This window comes from Rhinatrema bivittatum, chromosome 6, assembly GCF_901001135.1.
Source record: "Rhinatrema bivittatum chromosome 6, aRhiBiv1.1, whole genome shotgun sequence".
In the NCBI taxonomy this organism is placed as follows: domain Eukaryota; kingdom Metazoa; phylum Chordata; class Amphibia; order Gymnophiona; family Rhinatrematidae; genus Rhinatrema; species Rhinatrema bivittatum.
In genome coordinates this window covers 327,043,203-327,061,410 of record NC_042620.1, presented here as the reverse complement: position 1 = coordinate 327,061,410, position 18,208 = coordinate 327,043,203, and the positions used below count along the sequence as shown (strand labels likewise).

The following is an 18,208-nucleotide window of genomic DNA, read 5'->3' as shown; positions in this document are numbered from 1 at the left end:
AGCTCTGAACGTCTGAGTCATTGATAGCGTTTGGCTGAGGTTCAGGAAGAGGGTAACCGTGCCGCTGAGTCTTCATGCAGACATCAGAGGGATGACAGTGGGACATCTTCTGCCCCATATGTCCTGCTTGATAAGCAATAGTAATAATCAGGGCCGGTGTCCCAATAGGCGAACTAGGAGGTCGCCTATGGTGCCAGCTGTTAGGGGACAGCAAAGAGCAGCCATATGGGGCCACGAGCAGAGCCCATCCCACTCCCGGTCGAGAGAAGCAGAGACTCGGCGGGTCCAAGCAGTGTGTGTGTGTGCAGTGGTATTAGTGAGAGACAGGGAGGGAGCTTGTGTGAATGACACAAGCAACCTAACAGTGTGTGTCTGAGTGAATGAGACTGGGGCCTGGACCTAGGGCGGAGGGGGTGCGAGCGCAAGGCAGAAGGTGCCCTTGGGGTGCCTAATACCCTTGCACCAGCCCTAGTAGTAATAGCTATTACTAAGACCTCGGTATATAAAAAGTTATAAATAAATAAATAAGACTTTCTATCCCTTGCTTGCCAGGGCAGCATTAATAAGTTGCCAGTCTTACATTCTATAACCTGCACTCATAATGCTCCACCATACATGGCCACTTCTTTTGCTTTACCCCAAGGCTGGGTTGTGCTGGCTCAGGTCAGTGTGGCTTGGTCTTGGTTTCAATGGCTTGCTGACCCTCGCTGTGCTAAACTGGCAACAGCACTTTTCGTAAATCAGGAGAACAAGCAGCTGCACGAAAAAACGCACATGCTGCCTGAGGAGGAGAACGGACTCCATGGCAGACATCACCTGGGATCCAAGGGAAGACGGACTGCCTTCTTCTTTCCGGGAAGTGCCTGCCCGGTCGTACATGGGCTTTTATCATGGGCTTTTCCTCGTAGGAGAGGCAGCAGCCTTTTACGTACCTGGCTCCCCTTTTTCAGCATCACTCTACAGTTTTGTGCTTTACCCCCATCTCTGGCCAGTCTGCGTGGGAAGAGTGTTACGCAATGGAAATGCATTGATTATCAACAATGGGCAAAGAGGACTCATTCAAGCCTCTTCCAGCTGGATGAAGCTGGCTCACGTACAGTCCTGCCCTTGATTTAAGTTGCTTTTCTGCAACATTTCTGGTAATGAATGGGCATCTGAGGCGTGCTCCTGCGCCTTCCCGGACATTGCTCACAGCATTCTAATGAACCTGTTGCCTCATTCAGTTCCTAAGCTTTAAAAAAAAAAATCACATAAAGCCGAACGGCCACAGAGGACTGTGAAGAGCCAAGTGACTTTAACTCTTGAGTATCCCTTGTTCTGTTCCCCTTATAGTGCATCCACCAAGTGAGCCTCCAAGGCGCTTCCCTCAGCACAGGCTGCTTGAGAATTCTTGAAAGAAAATGTAGCTGACCAAGTCATTCTATAATTATTATTAGAAAAGTAGAGGCTGGTTCATACATTTTTGTGTTCTATGAATTGTGTGTATATATATATAGAGAGAGAGAGAGAGTGCCTTTCATACAAATGGCAGTCTGGCTGGCTTTTCAGTTTAATACATCAAAAACACGCATGCTGCCAACTGTAAGCTATATGGCCTGGCAGCACATTTCTATTGCACAGACTACATAACTGCTTCCAAAAAATTGAAGGGAGATGAAAACTGTGTTATTTCCCAATTACACTTTTCCCTTTAGCTCGGTGATGTTACCCATGGGTCGCACCATTGCCTAAAAGATATATAAAGCAGAGTACGGAGATGCCTTGAAGACTTAGCCAAAGTGCATATGGCAACCACCCAGCTCTTGATAGCTCAGTTGAAATTTGTCTTCTGTGAAAATGTTGGCCATGTCTTAACTTCCCCTTGAAATTCAGTGTGCAAAGCCACATTTTGACTGGTCAGAGGGGGAAAAACAATTGCCCTTTTATTCTACTCACAATGTCCATCTGAAGCTTCTAAATAGCAGTAGTTGGCTGGTCTGCTATGGCGTTCCTGATTTATTACCCCGGCTTTGCATTGGATGCCATGGATGAGCTAGAGGAGTTCTAACTGCCCTCTGTATGATACCTTGCAAAAACACGAGAGCATGTTGTTCAGTCACGGACATCCAGGTGAAAAGGCGGAATATCAGAGGCAATAAATAAATAAATAAATAGAAAGCCAGACCAACTGTCTGTGCTCATGCAAACTAAGAAATAAGGCACCACTTCCCATCTGAATAATGGAAGGCTCAAGTTGCAGATAGCCAAACCCCAAACCTGTTTGCTACATTCAGGCGCCTGCACTGGGCATCTCTGCTCTAAGGGAACAGTGAAGCGGGGTCAAAGCATTGAGTGACCAAGAATTGCAAAAACCGTGTCCAAGCCATGCCGAACCATTGGCCAAGCAACGCAAGAGCAATGACGACAAATCTCAGCGGTGTGGGGCAAGCAATGCAGGATCGTTTCCTTGAAATAAACGTACTATACCGTAACGTCAGATCTGTAAAATAATAAAGAGAGCTTTGGGGGGGTCAGAACATTACAGCCCTCAACTTTTTATCCTTTCCAATATGAGGAATGTTGGAAGGAATTATGGAAAAGGGCTCGATGTTCATCCATCTGGCTGGCTGAAGGCACAATAACGCTTCAAAAAAGGGAGGGAACTTCACCAAATTTGGGGCCAGGTTCACTAAGGGCTTTTCCCATAGACCCAAAATGGGAGAAAAGCCTTAATGAATCAGGCCCTTGGCATGCAGGAAGAAAATGTGAATATCTCGGACGAGTTTGAAAACCAAAAACATCAGATCAATATTTTCAGAGAACCAAGCCTCCAAAAATAAATCCCCTTTGCTTTCTATGGGAAAAAGTATCCCCATTGCTTTCTTTTTTTTTCCATTTAAATATTTTATTGGTAACAATGAGAACAAATGATATCCATTTATAAAGAACATAAGCAGTTTCAGTGTGTGCCACTAATTCAGCAAATATCTGAAGCCAACACATTTTAAATACCCCTCCCCCCAAAGAACATGAATAACCAAGTTAAGTAGCTTGGATGTCCATCAAATTATAACCTAATGCACACCCTGAGGTCCAGATACTGAGAAACAGAGTCCCAGTAAAAGCCTTCAGAACCCAAATTTCTGGAAACCTGACAGATTGCAATTAAAAAGGGCTTTCACAACAGCATCAGCTGTTCCTTTGCAATTATTAGGCATGTGCATTCGTTTCATTCGTTTCGTTTATGTGCGTAAATCACGGCCTTTATAGTATACGCATAATAAATAGTATGGTGTACTTTTAATAACTCGAGTTTTGCGCACACTGTTTTTACGTGTATACCATAAAGTCGGTGAGTCATGCGCATAACTCAGAAACGAATGCACACCCCTAGCACGTATGGCTTGGAGCAGCCAGCTGGTGCAAAGCTTTTTAAGCCATTTTTGCATTGCTGGTGGACCTACCTTCTTCCAGTGTGCTGCACTTTCCCACCTAGCTGCAACCAGTGTCTGAGTAATTAATTTATCTTCAGAACGAGAGAGATCCCCTTCCAATAATCCAAATAAGAAATCCAGAGAACTATAAAGGATGTTCCAAATAAACGCAAGGATTTTCTTTTTCCATGGCTGAAACATTATACCCTCTCCACTGCAAGCCCGCCAACATTTTATCTTTGATCAATTTTACTCAACCGATTTGGGGTTAAGTACCATTTGAAAATAGATGTCATAGCTACTTTTCACTAATAATGTAGATATTGAAGTTTTATGTACCCTTTCGCTAATAATTTCCCACTGCTCTTCAGTAAGTGGACCATCTAGTTCTCTTTCCCAGAATTGAATATGACAAGGTTTATTTCTGTGGACCTGCCTGCAAATCTCTTATAACTGAGAAATTAGGTTTTTTCGTAGAAGAACATTTATTGTAGGAGAGTCTCAAATTGTATATAGCCTTGAAAAAGAATATTTTAACCTGGTTTTAAGATCATGGCAGAACCTGTAAATAATCCCGATAGTTGTCAGATTGATGTAGATCATATTTATCTCTCTGGTCTGAAAAGCTAATTGAATCGTGTAAGACAGAAATTGTCCCCCACCTCTATAGATCAACTGCTTCCCATCTATTAAACACTACATACTGTAACCCTGGTGGGAAGGCCTTATTAAATCTAATTGGAGAATTGAAAAATATAGCCCTTGAAAGTTCAAAGCAATTTTTTAATCTAGTCCAAATTTGCAACATGACTCTGCTAAATGGATTGCAAGCAGATAAATCCAGCCTGTCTTTCTTTGGCATCTGTGTTTAAATACCTTAGTGGTAATTCCCCTACCCCCAAAAAATACTGTTCTATTTTAGTGCAATATTTTTCCTTGCAAACGATCTCCGTTCTGTTGCCGCTGTCCCCATTGCTTCATGTGTGAAGCTGTTCCTTCCCAATGCACCCCTCCACCCTTCCAGCACTATGGCACAGAGCAAAGAGAGGGAAAGAGCTGAAGCAACTGGCAAAGGAGAAAGGAGCTTGCAAAATATACACCCCCCCCCCCCCCAAAAAAAAAAAAACCCCTCCATACATTCCTACACTTCCCCCCCTACACACAGAGACGGAAAAAAGCTGAAGCAAATGGCAAAGAATTGCTAAAAAGGAGCTTCCAAAGTACACACACTCGCACATCCTTCACACAGACACACACAAGGCACACATACTCTACACCTGCATGCACACCCACACCCCTACACACTCCATACTGGCCCACACTTCCCATACACATTGCATACCCAGAAACTCTGCTCCCCCCCCCCAGACACACACACACACACACCCCTATATTCCCACCCACTCACACACCTCCAACCCCCCAAACATACTCTACACCTGCATGTGTACCCACACCCCTACACACTTCATACTGGCCCACACTTCCCATACACATTGCATACCCAGAAACTCTGCTCCCCCCCCCCAGACACACACACACACACACCCCTATATTCCCACCCACTCACACACCCCCAACCCCCCAAACATACTCTACACCTGCATGCACACCCACACCCCTACACACTCCCTACTGGCCCACACTTCCCATACACATTGCATACCCAGAAACTCTGCTCCCACCCAGACACACACACACACACACACTCCCCTATATTCCCACCCACAACCCCCCAAACATACTCTACACCTGCATGCACACTCTCAGCCCCTCCACAAACTCCATACTGTCCCACACACATTGCATATCCAGAAACACTCCCCCCCCAGACACGCGCACTCTCAGCCCCTCCACAAACTCCATACTGTCCCACACACATTGCATACCCAGAAACACTCCCCCCCCTACCAGACACACACACACACACATATACTCCCCTATATTCCCACCCACTCACATCCCCACAACCCCCCAAACATACTCTACACCTGCATATGCACCCACACCCCTACACACTCCATTCTGACCCACACGTCACACACACATTGCACACCCAGATATACCTCCCAAGCACACATACCACAAATACTCACAAATGCATGCCCCACACAAATACCCATATCCTCTATACCTCTATACACACACACCCCACATATTCCTACAGCATCCCCCCCCCCACACACACACACTCCCCTATATTCCCACCCACTCACACCCCCCCAACCCCCCAAACATACTCTACACCTGCATGTGTACCCACACCCCTACACACTTCATACTTGCCCACATCTCCCACACACATTGCACACCCAGATACACCCCCCCCAAGCACACATACCACAAATGCTCACAAATGCATGCCCCCCAACACACACATACCCATGTCCTCTATATACATATACCCCACATATTCCTACAGCATCCCCACATGCACACAAAAGTCCATTACACACACATCAGCTGTCCGCACACTCATAGTCAAAACACAACTACACCCCCCTCACACAGAAAGAGAGCAAAACCAAATGATGCATCTTCTCAGTTCACCCCACACCCGCATACACACAATTTGTCCCAACCACATTCCCCACCTACACACACACACACACACACAACCATATCCCCCAAACACTCCCATGCACACACCCAACTTACAGACAAGCCCTGCCCACACACAGATACACTTCTTACAAACACATCTACTGCCTACAAACATACAGCTATATCCCTCAAAGAACACCCCACAATCCCTTACCTACTCAAAAACCCACACACCTCCGCAATACATGCACACACATAGACATCCCCGACACGATTCCACTCAACCCGACACCCCCCTCCCACCCCTATACATCTACACCCTCCATTCCTAACACCCCCACTCACTCACGTCCCTTCTGCATATCCAGATTGGAGAGCGTTCCTGAAGCCATGCCTCTGCATGCGCTTCCTGCTTTGTATAAGAGCTTTAAACGATACAAAGCCCATCTGCTGATTTCAGCCTGGTTCCGTGAGCCCTGTTTTATTTAATTCTCATTTTGTTCCCGTTCTAGGGGGAAGCTATGTCTGTTCATCTGACAACTTTTATAAGAAAGTGGAATACACCAAGAACGTCAACCCTAACTGGTCAGTCAACGTGAAAACATCGGCCAACGTCAAGCCCCCTCAGTCCCTGGCGAGCTGCAATAGCACCCAGGCTAGAGAAAATAAGGACTTTGTGCGTCCCAAGCTGGTCACCATCATTCGCAGTGGCGTCAAACCTCGAAAGGCGGTGAGGGTGCTCTTGAACAAGAAGACCGCTCATTCCTTTGAGCAAGTCCTGACTGATATCACTGAGGCCATTAAACTGGAGACTGGGGTGGTAAAAAAGCTGTACACTCTGGATGGCAAGCAGGTAGGCATTAACTTTCCTTTTTTATCCATGGATTTTTATTTTTATTTTTTTAAAGAAAGCTCTAATCAGACTCTCTTGGCAAAGCTTGGGGAAAGCAGGGGAGTGGATCCGGTGTTCCGATGGGTGCAGCGGCACCGGTGGGAGTAGAAGGTCGGGAGGATTCCCAGCAGTCTTCCCATTAAAGTGGGTGGGTTTGGAGCACTAGGAGGAGAGTTGCCGCAATCCAATTGGTTGGTCTTCCGAAAGATCAGGAAATACCTTGCTTCCATCAGCGATCTTGCAAATTTTGCTGAAAAAGAGCTAAAAAGTATTTGAATTTTGTCTCCATTTTTAGAGTTTTGGAAATTTTATAGGAATGGTGAGCCTCCCATCAACCTATAGCAAAGCATTTCCTGTCTGAAAGTGCCTGATTGGGATAAGGGACTCATTCTTAACTGGCCCACATATGCCTTTCCTGTGGATGTTTGGATTATCGTAGGACCTAGTGATTGAATTGGGAGGGGAGAAGTTGTTGTGGGTGTGAACTAACACGGGAAGCTTGCATGTTCAGTTACCCAGGAGGGTGGCATACAGTGGAGGAAAATGACAAAATAGACTTAGATAAGGAGTGATACTCTACAGCAGTCACACTCTATGGCTGGCAGCTGGGTTATATCCTTAGCATTGTGGACAGGAATAACTGGGAAGACTAGATAGACCATAAGAACTTGCCATACTGGGTCAGACCAAGGGTCCATCAAGCCCAGCATCCTGTTTCCAACAGTGGCCAAGCCAGGCCATAAGTACCTGGCAAGTACCCAAAAACTAAGTCTGTCCCATGCTACCGTTGCTAATAATAGCAAAAGACCAATTGGTCTTTTTCTGCCATCGATTGTTTCTATGTTAATAGGTGTGGCTAAAGCAAATATTTATGTATTCTAATTTAAGAAGTGGTGAGCAGGTTTAAATAGTAATAAGGCAACCTGCTGCAGGATTTTTATGAATCAAATAAGGACTGGAAAGGGTGAACCCTTAATGCAATCCATGACCTGATCACACAGAGAAGGGATACAAGGCTTAACCTATGAGGAGATTAATGAGGTCCGATTCTTATCTGATTGTCAGCTAAGCAGGTTAAAAGCAATGTTTCAGGTGGCGCTATCACTCTTGCCAGGTTACACTGATTTCATCCTAATGTTGCTCCATTGCGTGCATGGACTTGAAGTCCTGGGTTTTGTTCTGTTTTTGTTCAGGTGGGGGCTTGAAGGCTGAGGCCTGGAACTATCCTCTCAGGAGCAAGGCAGGACTGCAGGGCCGGAGCTGGGATTACCTTCTGCCTGGCCAGCACTTGGGTTCTGGGGGCCAGCAGGACTTGGCTATGTCGGCTGAACATCATGGTTGTAGCTGGGCTAGTCTTTTACCTAGCTAGTCTCCTCCCCAACAGGTTGAGCCTTTGGGTTCTGGGGGCCAGTATGACTTAAATGGATAAAGCTGGACAAGGCAGGGCAGACACAGGCTGGACATGGTGGGCAGAGACAGACTGGAAGCTGAGGTCTGGCTTTAGGTACTGGATACTGGGCCAGGCAAAACAGGGAACAGATAGTGGGAACTGGACTGGGCAGGACATGACAAGAACAGGACTAAACATGGCAGATTAGAGTAGGAAAGACGGACAACACGGTGCAGAGAACACTGAGGCCTGAAGGCAGCAACACAAAAGGACTGTAGGCTGCTAAGTAAGGAGAGGCTTGAGTAAGCCACAGAGCAAGGCCTAAGGAGAGAGAAGGCCCAGAGGCCACAAGATAAGAGCGACCAGGTCAGAGAGCCAAAGGTGACTCCATGAAACAGCATCTAGGTTCTGGCAAGGCAGGGTTAAATGGGGCTAGAGCTTGGGTGTGGTGAAAGAAGCAAGGCGGAGCTTGGCAAGGCTGGAGCTGAAGCTTGCTGAAGACTTCTTGTGTAGAGAAGGTTGCACACAGGCTGAGTCAGGTGGCCAGTGTGGAGGTGGCTCAGAGCTCACTGGAGGCCTCTGCTGGTGGGGAGATGTCATAGCCGGCTGGATCAGGGCATGGTGAGGTTGCATGGCAGGCGAAACCGTGACCCTAAATGAGCACTGAAGTAAAGGGGCAAAGCCTGTGTCCTTTTGTAACCTGGAATCATCTGGTAACCCTAAATTTTTAATGCCGATAAACCTCCAAATCAGAGATTTTCCATGCTCAGATGAGCTACCTCACAGTTACTTTATATGCTCAGTGTATAACGTGTGATGTAAATGATGACTGCTCAGCTTGGCTGCTCCCCGGCTCCTTGCTAAGTACTTATTTTTTTTATAGATATATTCAATTGATGTTCTGCATTTTCTAAGGTACAAGGTGGAGTGAATAAAAAGATGAGAGATACACTGAGCAAAGAGTGATGTATACATAAACTGATACAAAACGCATTAATCACAAGAATGTTACAAGATACATTGGGGAGAGTACAACCCAGTAATAAAGGCGAACCTTAGGAGGAAGCCCATAGCTACAGGCAGTTAGGGGCAGACAGGTTATAAAGTCTAGGTGAGGGCCTGGCTGAACTGCCACCTTTATATTTTTTTGTTACAGAAGGTAGGATAATAACTTTCCATGTGTAGTTCAAGAGGTATATTTTGTTCCACAGTCTGGGTGCAATGCACAAAGGGGGAGGTTTGCTAATTGTCTTTAGGGAAGATCACCATATCTCATCAGTAGATACTAGATATTAATCTTGCTCCACCTTATGTAAAGTTATGCATCAGCTCCTCTGTTTTGAGTATATGTCTAACCTGTGCTCCACCTGGGCTGATAGCCTTCAGTTATTCCCCCATAATTGAATGCATTGGAGATGCAAAAGTAAAATTAAATGTTACTATTGTTAGATAATTCCAATTTGCACGTCGACACTGGATTGTTTTCTTGTGATGTGTAATTTTTGGATGTTATGAAAGTCCTGGGATGGATCAGAGCTGGATTTAAGGTTATGGCACCATAGGCAGAGGACCAGATGTGGGAGATTTTGTCCCCAGAAATCAAACTGCAGCAGAGGAAATCTTCAGAATTTGTGACCAAGGCATGCGCCTATGTGGTCTGTGCCTAAATCCGACCCTGGATGGGATCAGGTTGTCAATGTCCCTAACTGTAAGACAAGCCACATGCTTGAGTTGATTTTCTTAAACAAAGAAGCATTTTCCTTCAGTAACTATGATAAAATGTCTGTCAGTCCTGTAGCAACAAAAATCCTTTGGTCAGACCATTATTTTTTAACTTTGGCCTGTCACTAGTACGATAACAATAAGTCACAGATAAATGCCCCTCAGTATATCATGAAAAGATGTTTTATTGATCCAGAGCTACTTCATTGTAGATTGGATCCTGCACTAGCTAATGAAATCCCAGCAGATTGTAAATGAACAGTCGACACTTTGAATGCTATATTGTCCAAAACAGTTGAGGAGATTGCCCCATGTAACCGTATAATATAATGTAGTAGTCATAATATATCATGGTACACCCCTAACTTCTGGGACTTGAAACATCAATTGTGAAAGCTTGAGCACTACTGGCGAAAGTCTGGTTCCATATCGGATTTAGAAACTAATAAGATGCTTTCTTAATCAATACAGGTCTGCTATTAACAATGCCAAAAAGCATATTACTTTAGCAGAAGTAATCAGGCAGGTAATAATACTAGAGTTTTTCCAGTTTGTGCATTACCTAACATGCTCATCATTGGAAAAATCAGATGCCAATGAATTATGGTTGGTTTCAACAAAATGTAATGAATTTGAACAAAAAAATCATAAACATTTGCACTAAACTTCCTAATTGTAATTTGACAGCCGAGTTTCAGGCTGTTGAAAAAAGATGAGATCAATTTTCTCCCGTGCCATTGATGGAGGTAGCACAGTTTTATATCAAAGCTGAACCAATCCTCATGACCTTTGAACCCAGCTTCTACCATGTTGTTCAAGGCACTTCAAGATTTGATATCTCATTTTCTGACTGTCTGAGGGATATTTACCACCTTCCATGAAACCATCTTGCTTTTCCAGTTATTGCCCTATTTTCTTCCTACCTTTCTTGACAAATCTACTTGAGGCTGCTGTCCTTAAACCATTGCCTGACTTCCTGGATGACTATTCAGTTCTTGACACAAATCAGTTTGATTTCAGGAGAAGTGGTGGCACAAAAACCTTGTTAATATCAGGACTAGATGTTCTTCACTGTGGTTTCGATTCCAGTTGTCACTATCTACTCCTTGTTAGAATTATCCGCTGCATTTGATATGATCAACCACAAAATATTAATCCATCATCTGCAGGAATGTGGTATAGCTGGGAAAGTGATATACTGGTTCTGTTCATACTTAATTGTCAACAGCAGATTAGAATTAACCTTGGTATACCGTCCGAACTGGAGTTCCTCAGGGCTCTGCCCTCTCGGCAATCCTTTTCAATATCTATTTAATTCCAATTTGTAGAATCTTTTCTTGTCTCAGTGTACACTACAGGATATATGTTGATGACATTCAGTTTTTTCTTCCGATGTCTTCCTCATGGTCTGCTACATATTAGTTTGTATCATGCCTAAATAGTAAAATACAGTTAAATCATGGTTACTTCACAATAAGCTCTCTTTAAACATGGATAAAACTGAAATAATGATTTTGGAAAGTGTACATTTTCGACAAACTTTCTGTATTTTCATTTGATGGTCATCAGATTCCAATTGTATCTCAAGTAGAGTCTTGGAGTCATTTTTTAGACTCAAATCTGTCTATGTATCTGCAGATTAATGCTATTACAAAAGCAGCTTTTTTTTAGAACTAAGGATGTTACGACACTTTAAACCATTGCTAGAGGCAAATAAACTTTGAACAGTACTTCAGTCTTTACTTTTCATAGGCGACAACTGTTGTAATGCATTATATTTAGGAGTTCCTAGTGTCTTCCCTGAGATCATTACAACTTGCTCAGAACACTGCTGCTTATAGGACTGAATGTAAGGCAATATATCATCGTCACGATTCTCTGTAAATTACATTGGCTTCCAGTTTCATGGAGAATCAAATACAAGGTCACCATAATTATACATAAAATGCTTGAAAGTTCCAAGTTATTATCTTCTTTCCTGCTCATTAAGATCCTCACAGACTAGATTACTTAATGTACCTTCAGTTAAGCACATTTAGCTGAGATGAGGGCGTGTGCATTTTCCGTTGCTGGCTCAATGTTTTGGAACACCTCAGCAGATCAGAGTTTCAGCTCGCCTTTGATTCTGAACTATAATATCATGTCTACAAACACTACATGCTCGGGTTCAGGTAGGCTGACGATCCTTCAGACCTCTTATATAGATACTGATTTTTAGCCGAGTTAAAGGTAGATTTCCATCCATCTTGATGATCTTGGTATAATTTTTTTTATTTTATTTTTGTGTTGTCTTATTTCTTATCTTGGTGTTTATTTTTTATTCTATTTGTATGTGTATTGTTATGTTAACTGTGGCAGTATATACATTTTTTAAATAAATAAAGGCTGCTCATGTTAATCTTTTATGCTAGAAGTGGGCATAACAGAGGGGCCTGCTGGAAGGACCAGAGTTCCCTTGTAAGAGTGTAGGTGGGAAAGATACTCAGGAAACAAATGATTGAGTTTATTGAAGACAAAGTAGAGTGTTTTTTTAAATTTTTTACCCTACTTTCAACTGGAAGCCAGAGCAACTTTTAGCAAAATTGGCTTCACATGGTTGGAAGGTTTGATCCCCATCAACAATGTTGCTGCTGTGTTTGGTAAGATCTGGAGGTACTTGAGACTATATTGGAAGATATCATGAAACAGAGAGTTGCAGTAGTCTATGCAGTTGGTGATCAATGAATGCTTGCCAGATCACTAGGGACCTTTTTGTTTTATTTTATTTTGCCTGGGAATTTCAATGTCATAGCAAAAACATCAGTGAAAAAAATAACTGATAGGAGAAAAATTAGTGGAAAAGGAATTTTATCACTGATTTCTTTTTTGTTCTAACATTCAGACTCCCAGGCAAAATAAAAACTGAAAACGTAGGTCCCCAGAGATCATGCCATTAAAGCAGAGAGCAGTAATGAATTGATCAATAGTCTGAAGGCTTATTGGTTAAGGGTAGTAACCGCCACACCAGCAAGTTACCCCCATGCGCTCTTTTCCTCATTTCCATCCTCTAGCATTTATGGATCCACAGTGTTTATCCTATGTCCCTTTGTCTTTCACTGTATTTGTCTTCACCACCTCCTCCAGAAGGGCATTTCAGGCATCCACCACCCTCTCCGTGAAGAAATATTTCCTGACGTTGGTTCTTCCTCCCTGGAGTTTCATTTTGTGACCCTTAGTTTTACTGATTTCTTTCCAACAGAGAAGGTTTGTCAAATGTGCATCATTAAAACCTTTCAGCTATCTGAAGGTCTGTTTCCTATCTCCCCTGCACATCAGATTCTCTTGACATTCCTAACATTATAGAGGAACAGAGGAGCAGGTCCTGATATCTGATGCCCAAAATGAGGTAGACGGCCACTAAGGCCACCATACCAGAAGGAGGCAATTGCACTGGCCCCCCTATTATCAGGATAGCATTTCCTGGTGGGGCTCTGGGTTCACCCTACAAGGTCACAGACATCATCCCGGGCAGAGGCGTGGCGGTCATCCTTGCCCCTGTATGAACAGCATACATTGGTCACACAGTCTGAGTTGGTCACTGACTTTGAGACGAGGATTGATAAGGCAGCCCTGTCTTTCCCCCACCCCAGCGAGGGGAAGCTTTGGAAAGTCGCAGTGGTAATGACTGATCTGGAAGGTGAAATCATACTTACCTGATAACATTTTCTTTCCTTGAATATTGCTGGGCCAGTCAGGATCTTGTCCAGGAAGACAAGGGCGAGGAGGGTTAGGGGGGGGGGACTGAGGGCATCGAGTGAGGCGCGCCCGCCAGCGCCCCCCTCCTCCTGCTGCCTGTATCCTTCCCTCATCTTACGTTTGTGCCTCGCCCCGTAGTGTACGTTTCAAGAATGGGGCGTAAAGGGGATTCTTATCGGGGACATTACTTCGGCAATAGTCTCCTTTATAGCCTTAAAGTAAGATAATGAAGAAGGTGTGTCCTCTGTCTCCGTCAAGCTGAGGAGGAGGGAAAGCCCAATTGTAATAACTGGTCCAGCAATATTCAAGGAAAGGAAATTATCAGGTAAGACTTGGGGAAAGCCACTTGTTATCCCTGGGATAAGCAGCTTGGACTCTCTCTACCCCTGGGGATCCTGCCAGGTACCTGTGACCTGGTTTGGCCACTGTTGGAGACAGGATACTGGGCTTGATGGACCTTGGGTCTGACCCAGTAGGGTATGTTCTTATGTTGTTATAAGATGGGGGTCTAATCATGGAAAATCCTGGTGATTTCTTGGCGTTATGGCTCCAGATCCCCCTCCCTTTCCCATAAATAGCAATGAGTGGTGCAGCCTGAGCTGGGAGGTAAGCCAGGCACTGAGGAAGGTGAGGCCGTTCCCTTCTATCTCCAGGCCACCCCCCTACCTGCTCTCCCCCTCCAAAAAGAAAGATAAAGCTCTTCTGGAAGTACAAAGGATTTCTTCTCTAGACTTCACTTTTGAAGTCACTAAAGTTTATCCCTGCTAACAAATGTCCTACTGTTTAAAACCTGGAAGAGATTCACAAAAAAAACAAACAAAAAACACTTTGTTAAAAGAGCTGAAAACCAGACCTATTTATACGACTTCACTCCAGCCTTACAGAGAAAGGAGAGCGCAGGTGTGCGTGGTCTACATAAACTCATTCTTATCAGCGTGAAAATGGAGGGAGATGCCGCACGTCCTGATATCAGAAAACGGGTCTTGTATGAATTGTGTTCAGTAGCCTTGGGTTTGCTTCTCTCACTCAACCTGGAAACTCTGTTAGGTGGGTGTTTTATTTATGTATTTAGCCAACCGTATTTAATTTCCTGCCGTTCAAAGCACCATCACAGTGCATCAGAAAGCACCCAGGAGAGTGGAGGTGCCTTGGATGCAACGCAGTAAACCCCTGAAAAGCTGAAATCACCTGACCTGAGCAGTGTCAGGTATTGTGGGAAAGTCAGCTGGCTCTTAACCTGTTAGAATGTGAAAAATATGTGTGAGAGGCTACCTTCAAAATGTAAATAAATACCAAAAAAATTAACCAAATTCACTATAAAAGTTCCACTTTAAAAAAATTCTGGAGGGGGTTTTTTCTCAGCGAGTAATGATTATAATGGGTGACTGCCATAGCGGTCGGAACAAATTCTTGGAATGAGCTAGCTTTTGTCATTCCTTTCATATAGTTTGATTTTTTTGGAGCTTTGATTACATTTTTGGGTGGTTATTTAGTTACATTTGGAGGGTAGCCTCTCATATCTATTTTTCAGATTCTGAGCTGGTGGCTTCCTTCCACCTCACCATCTTATTCTTAACCTGTTAGACCATGAGTTGCCATTTTGAATGACGATCTGCTAAACCTTCTGTCTAGCAACGAGGACTGGCTGATGGCTGATGTTATGAAGAAGTGCCACTGTTTGCATGCAGGCTGCTGAGAATAAAGAGACAGTAACATAGTAATGATGGCAGAAAAGGACCAAATGGTCCATCCAGTTTGCACAGCAATCTTCTCATGGTAATGTCTACTGCGCCGTGTAGGTCACCCCAGGTTTCTCATAAGGGTAGTCCATGCAATTACCCCTAATCCTTAGATAAGGGTAGAAATATTTACAATCAAAAACCAAGCAACTATCAAACCCATAAAAAATGACTGCCAGCAATATTTTTACTGGGTGTACTTTTTCCCTTATGTCTGCATATCAGTACCCCAGACTGGAAAAATTCGGCACTCATGTTGGTTGCCGTCTGAATCGAATTCCCTTGGTGTTTTTTTTTCTCTCGTCGTCAAAGCAGACCGTGATGTTGCAGTTGCATCAAAAATATCAAGGCTTATTGGTTGAGGGTAGTAGATAGCTCACTATCCTTTCCTTCAGCAGAGTCTCCATTACTTTTCCCACCACCGAGGTGAGGCTAACCGGCCTGTAGTTTCCAGCCTCTTCTCTGCTCCCACTCTTGTGAAGCGGGACCACCACCGCTCCTCTCCAATCGCTCGGCACCACTCCCGTTTCCAGGGATCTATTGAACAGGTCTTTCAGTAGAACTTCTAGCAAGTCGCTGAGCTCCCTCATTAACCTGGGATATATCTCATCCGGCCCCTTGGCTTTGACCACTTTCATTTTCCCTAGCTGTTCCCATACATTCTTTTCCATAAATGGGGTTTCATCTACCCCATCCCAATTTATGATCTTGTCTACCAGCAATGGTCCTTCTCCAGGGTCTTCTTTAGTGAACACCAAACTGAAGTATTTTTTTAATATTTCTGACATATCTTCATCTCTCTCTCTACACCTTGCTCCTCATCACCTTTTGGATCTTCCCTCTCTCTCTGACGTATCTGAAAAATGTTTTGTCAGCTTGCTTTACCTCTTTGGCAATCCTTTCTTCTGCTTGATGTTTTGCGTTCCTGATTACTTTCTTTGTCTCCCTCAGTTTCACCAGGAATTCTTCCCTGTGTTCCTCTTTTTGGGATCCTTTGTACTTCCTGAACGCTGTTCTTTTTGCTTTTATTTTTTCAGCCACCTCCTTTCAGAACCAGATTGGTTGCTTTTCATTGCACATTTGTTTACTTTTCTAACATACAGATTTGTTGCCTTTGTAATTGCTCCTTTCAGTTTGGCCCACTTTGTTCCACTTCACCCGTTTTCTCCCAGTCCTCCAGTTCTTCCTTCAGGTACATCCCCGTTTTGCCAAAGTCTGTATTTGTGAAGTTCAGAACTCTGGTCTGTGTGACTTCTCTGTATCCTATTTGTGATATCAAACCATACCGTCTGATGATCACTGGTGCTCAGGTGAGCCCCTACCTGAACATCAGAGACATTATCCCCATTAGTACCTGCTAGATCACTCCCTCCCTCGTGATGATCACTGGTGCTCAGGTGAGCCCCTACCCGAACATCAGAGACATTATCCCCATTAGTATGTGCTAGATCACTCCCTCCCTCGTGATGATCACTGGTGCTCAGGTGAGCCCCTACCCAAACATCAGAGACATTATCCCCATTAGTACGTGCTAGATCACTCCCTCCCTCGTGATGATCACTGGTGCTCAGGTGAGCCCTTACCCGAACATCAGAGACATTATCCCTATTAGTACCTGCTAGATCACTCCCTCCCTCGTGATGATCACTGGTGCTCAGGTGAGCCCCTACCCAAACATCAGAGACATTATCCCCATTAGTACGTGCTAGATCACTCCCTCCCTCGTGATGATGACTGGTGCTGAGGTGAGCCCCTACCCGAACATCAGAGACATTATCCCCATTAGTACCTGCTAGATCACTCCCTCCCTCGTGATGATCCCTGGTGCTGAGGTGAGCCCCTACCTGAACATCAGAGACATTATCCCCATTAGTACGTGCTAGATCACTCCCTCCCTCATGATGATCCCTGGTGCTGAGGTGAGCCCTTACCCGAACATCAGAGACATTATCCCCATTAGTACCTGCTAGATCACTCCCTCCCTCGTGATGATCACTGGTGCTGAGGTGAGCCCCTACCTGAACATCGGAGACATTATCCCCATTAGTACCTGCTAGATCACTCCCTCCCTCGTGATGATCACTGGTGCTGAGGTGAGCCCCTACCCGAACATCAGAGACATTATCCCCATTAGTACCTGCTAGATCACTCCCTCCCTCGTGATGATCACTGGTGCTGAGGTGAGCCCCTACCCGAACATCAGAGACATTATCTCCATTAGTACCTGCTAGATCACTCCCTCCCTCGTGATGATCTCTGGTGCTGAGGTGAGCCCCTACCTGAACATCAGAGACATTATCCCCATTAGTACGTGCTAGATCACTCCCTCCCTCGTGATGATCTCTGGTGCTGAGGTGAGCCCCTACCTGAACATCAGAGACATTATCCCCATTAGTACCTGCTAGATCACTCCCTCCCTCGTGATGATCACTGGTGCTGAGGTGAGCCCCTACCTGAACATCAGAGACATTATCCCCATTAGTACCTGCTAGATCACACCCTCCCTCGTGATGATCCCTGGTGCTGAGGTGAGCCCCTACATGAACATCGGAGACATTATCCCCATTAGTACCTGCTAGATCACTCCCTCCCTCGTGATGATCACTGGTGCTGAGGTGAGCCCCTACCTGAACATCAGAGACATTATCCCCATTAGTACCTGCTAGATCACACCCTCCCTCGTGATGATCCCTGGTGCTGAGGTGAGCCCCTACCTGAACATCGGAGACATTATCCCCATTAGTACCTGCTAGATCACACCCTCCCTCGTGAT

At 44.6% G+C, this 18,208-nt stretch overlaps 1 protein-coding gene across 1 annotated transcript in view; it reads left to right on the top strand.

Moving 5' to 3' along the window:
- The window catches only part of DCX (doublecortin), a 112,885-nt gene that overhangs the window by 11,188 nt on the left and 83,489 nt on the right, over positions 1-18,208 (top strand). The window contains exon 3 of the mRNA XM_029607636.1: positions 6,470-6,810. Within this exon, the coding sequence (XP_029463496.1) occupies positions 6,470-6,810 (341 nt within the window). The remainder of the gene's footprint in view (positions 1-6,469; positions 6,811-18,208) is intronic.